This window comes from Sapajus apella, unplaced genomic scaffold (assembly GCF_009761245.1).
Source record: "Sapajus apella isolate SASKATOON/1434 unplaced genomic scaffold, GSC_monkey_1.0 scaffold212, whole genome shotgun sequence".
Taxonomy (NCBI): Eukaryota; Metazoa; Chordata; class Mammalia; order Primates; family Cebidae; genus Sapajus; species Sapajus apella.
In genome coordinates, this window is record NW_022437152.1 from 190,304 (window position 1) to 195,052 (window position 4,749).

Here is a 4,749-nt window from a genome sequence, read left to right on the forward strand (position 1 = left end):
GTGTGCCCCCTCTCACAGGCCGGGCACTGAGACGCGTGTGCCCTCTCTCACAGGCCGGGCACTGAGACGCGTGTGCCCTCTCACAGGCCGGGCACTGAGAACGTGTGCTGGGACCCCTTGGGCACAGCCACCAGATAAGTGGGTCAGTAGGAAGGGAGGTTGGAACCAGGTCGTGTCTGCTGCTGACAAGGAGGGGGTTTCTCATGAGCTCCTCAGAGTGCAGCATCCCCCTGACTGGCTGACTGGTGAGGCCCCATTCCCCGGGAAACCTGGCCTGTCTGTATTCTGCACAGCCTGAGAAGCCAGCCAACGTTTGTCCATGGAGGTGTGAGTGCCCAGCCCTTCACAAGAAGGGGGCAGAGTGGCCAGCATGGCTGGGCTGTCTTCCAGCCTGTGTCCCTCCACGCTGGGGCAGCAGAGTCTCTGTGGAGGCCCGGCCTGCACGAGGCCGCCTTTCCCGCTGCCTCCACAGCCTGATGAAGGCTGGCTCTGAGGTGCACTGCCCGCCTCTCCCACACCTCTGGGATAGGAACTCCTGGCAGTGCAGTGCAGAGCAACCTTTTTTATTTTTTATTTTGTTTTGAGACAGAGTTTCCCTCGTGTTGCCCAGGCTGCAGTGCATTGGTGTGATCTTAGCTCACTGCAACCTCCACCTCCTGGTTCCAGTGATTCTCCTGCTTCAGCCTCCCAAGTAGCTAGGATTACAGGTGCCAACACCATGCCCAGCCATTTTTAAAATATTTTTAGTAGAAATGGGATTTCACCATCTTAGCCAGGCTGGCCTTGAACTCCTGACCTTAGGTGATCCCCCTGCCTCAGCCTCCCAAAGTGCCAGGATTACAGGCGTGAAGCACCGTGCCCAGGGAATGGCCTTTTCTTTAAGGGTTGGTTTTATATTTTACAGTTTTATATTCTGCCACTTACATGTTTCGAACCTGTCTTGTGGTGATCTCTTGTGAGGCGCTCAGACGAGCTGTGGTGAGGCAGAGAAACAAGCCCTAGGGACTGTTGTGCCTGCCATGTTTTCGTGACTAGCTGATTTGCCCTAGAATGGCTGGGAAGTGGCAGATAATTTACACTGTTCATCTGCCTAAATTAAGAAACTAACTTCAAAGACTAGTTTGATGGTTGAAGGCGGGGTTTGCAAGCTCCATCGTGGCAGGGCCGTCTGTGGGATTTTGGCTGGTTGGAGTGAGGGCTGGCTGGACTGCACCTGGCCAGGGTTGTCTGGGGCAGGCAGAGCTCTTGTTGACAGGTGTTCTGGTGCCTGTTTTTAAAAGGAAATGGAAAACCTGGATTCCGGCGTGTACCATGAGTTTAGAAATGCTCTTCATGCTCAGCAGCTTCTGCAGCTGCACCTGCCTGGCCCGGCTGCCCCTCTGCTGGAGGCCGGTCCATGCTACCTGCCGTACTGCTGCCCAGCTCTCTCTGTTCTTCCCTGCCTCTGTCCCTGGAGTAAAACCTTTTCCCCACCTTTTCCATAGGTGACAAGGCTCTTGATGGCTATAGTAAAAAGAAGTATGTTTGCAAGTTGCTCTTCATCTTTCTCCTTGGTCATGACATTGACTTTGGACACATGGAGGCCGTCAACCTGCTGAGTTCAAACAGATACACGGAAAAGCAGATCGTGAGTATCGCTGTAGGCAGAGGCGTGTGACTGGCAGAACTGAGGCCCTGTGCCCCCTTAGGGTCGCTGCCTCTCTTCCTACCTTTTCACATCTGACGCGAGCCTCGTGGGTCTGCTGCAGATGGAGATGCGTGCCCAGCCTATGTTGGCAGCTGCTGCTGACACCCTGGGGCCCCCTTTCCTGCCCAGTCTGGGTACTCTTCAGGAAGGCTGATGCCCTGACAGCGTTCCTCCATGTGGTTCTCCTGATGAGGTGGCCAGGCCTTCGCTTCCTGCTTTCTTTACAACCCCACTTCGTGAGTCTCAGGACTTCCCGGTTGGTCTGGAGAGTGCTGCACGCAGCCCAGTGTTTAATGTGGCTGGTGCCCGGGGGTCTGGTTCCTGTCGGCGTCTGGCTCATGGCCTCCTGGTCAGCTGTGCCCCGCAGGAACGCTGTGCCGTGGCAGCGTCACAGCCCAGGGAGACTTGGTTCCACCGGAACAGACGCTTGCTGAGTCCTGAGCGGTGCGGCTGCCGCAGCAGCACCCTGGGTGCCTGGGTGGTGCCAGGATCTGCTGCAGGCTTTGGGGTCTGCTACATGTTTGAGCATGTCCTGCTGCGATCCCCTGATCACGTGCATCACTGCTTGTTGTGTGACCCCGAGCTGCAGGCGGACTCACAGGGTCACCCGCTTTCTGTTGTCTGTCTTCTCGGAGCAGGGCTACCTCTTCATCTCCGTGCTGGTGAACTCCAACAGCGAGCTGATCCGCCTCATCAACAACGCCATCAAGAACGACCTGGCCAGCCGCAACCCCACCTTCATGGGCCTGGCCCTGCACTGCATCGCCAGCGTGGGCAGCCGGGAGATGGCCGAGGCCTTCGCCGGGGAGATCCCCAAGGTCCTGGTGGCTGGGTATGTGCGGGCTCCCATGTGAAATATGTCAGCTCCACAGCTGCTTAGCCGAGGAACTGTCACTGTCCCCATCTTGTGTCATGGGAGGTGAGAGATTGCCTAAGGTCAGATCCAGAATTACAAGTTTAGGCCGGGCACGGTAGCTCACGCCTCTAATCTCAGCCCTTGGGAGGCCAAGGTGGGAGAATTGCTTGAGCCCAGGAGTTCAAGGCCAGCCTGGGCAACATAGTGAGACCTCATCTCTACAAACAATTTTAAAATATTAGCCAGGTGTGGTGGCATGCTCCTGTGGTCCCAGCTGCGCGGTAGGCTGAGGCAGGAGGGTTGCTGGAGGCCAGGGAGTCAAGGCCGCAGCGAGCCGTGTTCATGCCACTGCACTCCAGCCTGGGCGACAGCGAGACCTGTCTCCAAAACAGAAAGAGAATTAGTGCAACCAGACTTTCCTTTCCCAATACCACTGAGATTCAAAAAGCAGATCAAAGAAGAACGCCCAAACCCTGCCAGCCACACAGGGCACACCGGCCAGAGCGATGCGTCTCAGGGCAGCTCCTCCTCATACTCTTTCCAGAGGGCTTCACATGGAGAAGCTGAGCACCCACCTGAGTGCCCTGGGCCATTTGTCCCGTCCCTTTTAACTTGGAGAGAAGCCTGTGGGGCTGAGTCACCAGCTCTGGAAGAGCTTAAAGCAGCCCTGGGCTGTCTGTGCCACAGTTCTGGCCCTGACTGCGTGTTCCAGGATGCCCTGTGGAGTTGGTGACCCACAGCCCACATGGTACCCTCTGGCTGAGCCAGGCCTTAGGCCACAGGACATCCACCTGGACCACACAGTGAGGAGCGGAGAGAAGGTGGTGGGCAGGCGTGAGGAAAACAGGTCTAGACCGCTTCTCACCTGGGCCCCCTTGGCTTTGTGAGGACATTGGGTCGTGTCTTGGGGCAGTTTTGGTTGTCAGAGTGGAGGGCGTGCCCTGGTATCTGGTGGGTAGAGACCAGGGGGCTGTGCTGCACCCCACACTATGCAGGACGCCCCACCACAGAGAGTGAGACAGCCTCCTATCAGCTGTGAGGCAGAGAGGAGCTGGGCAGGCAGGAGACGGCAGCACAGCACCGAGAAGACAGGATTCAGACATGCGGGAGCTCAGAGACGGGTGGGTGCCCAGTGGGATGGACAGAAGCAGAGCTGAGGAGCTGGGGGAGCTCGGAGGGCCTGGAGGCACCATCACTCCTCAGGCCGTTCAGTCATAGGTGGCAGAGCATGTGGTGGGCGCCCCGAAAACAGTGCCCAAAATGGAAGGAAGGCTCAGCTGATCAGAGTGTGCTGGTGTGGGAGAGGGAGGGGGACTTGGGATCGGAACCAGCCAGAAGGTCCAGCGGATTCTGCCTTGCAGCCTCGGCCTCCTGCCCTCCCTCCTCTCCTGCCCCAGGGTTGTTGCTTGTCTGTTTATTGCCCGTTTACACCTTTAGGGCGGAAGCTCCCCGGGCTCTGAGGTTTCTGTCCTCTGTGGCGGCCGCTTTTCATCCAGCATCTTCAACAGTACCAGGTCCCTAGTAGACGCTTGGTGGGTGTCTGTGCGTGAGTGGAACGCAAGACAGGGCCACTCCTGAAGCTCACATAGGTGGATGGAGCAGGCGTAGATGGACGGAGCGGGCAGGTGCGGGTGGACGGGGCGGGCGTGGGTGGACAGAGTGGGCACTCCCTGAACCAAGGACCTGCTGTAGGAGCCAGGGACAGAGGAAGGAGGAGCCACCATGAGGAGGGGCCTCCAGAGGCTGGCGCACAGTGTCTGTGGCTGGAAGGGAGTGGGTGGCCTGTGTTGTGGTGCCTGAGTGGGCTCGTGGGGACGGAGGTTGCAGGCAGGATTCTCCTACGTCCAAGAGCTCAGGTAACGTGGTACCCATGGGCCTTGCTTGAAGAAAGGGGCCAATTGTTGAAATCCAGCGAAGTAGTAGATGATTCAAACTAGCATGCTTGGGCCGAGTGAGGTGTGAACCTGTAATTCCAGCACTTGGGAGACCAAGGTGGGCAGATCACCTGAGGTCAGGAGTTTGAGACCAGCCTGGCCAACATGGTGAAACCCTGTCTCTACTAAAAATACAAAAATTAGTCGGGTGTGGTGGTGGTGGTGGGCACCTGTAATCCCAGCTACTTGGGAGACTGAGGCAGGAGAAGTGGTTGAACCTGGGAGGCAGAGGCTGCAGTGACCTGAGATTGTGCCACTGCACTCCAGCCTGG

The 4,749-nt window shown here is 57.6% G+C and overlaps 1 protein-coding gene across 11 annotated transcripts in view; it reads left to right on the forward strand.

The window, feature by feature from the left end:
- Positions 1 to 4,749, forward strand: part of AP2A2 (adaptor related protein complex 2 subunit alpha 2) — a 73,623-nt gene that overhangs the window by 34,887 nt on the left and 33,987 nt on the right. For 5 of the 11 annotated variants that reach the window (XM_032270565.1, XM_032270567.1, XM_032270571.1 and 2 more), the window contains exons 3-4: positions 1,485 to 1,627; positions 2,326 to 2,519. The exons of 5 other annotated variants lie outside the window; for them this stretch is intronic. In XM_032270565.1, coding sequence (XP_032126456.1) covers positions 1,485 to 1,627; positions 2,326 to 2,519 — 337 coding nt within the window. Of the gene's footprint in view, positions 1 to 1,484; positions 1,628 to 2,325; positions 2,520 to 3,287; positions 3,368 to 4,749 lie in introns of those variants that run through there. One more of the 11 variants, XM_032270572.1, reaches the window with a different exon arrangement.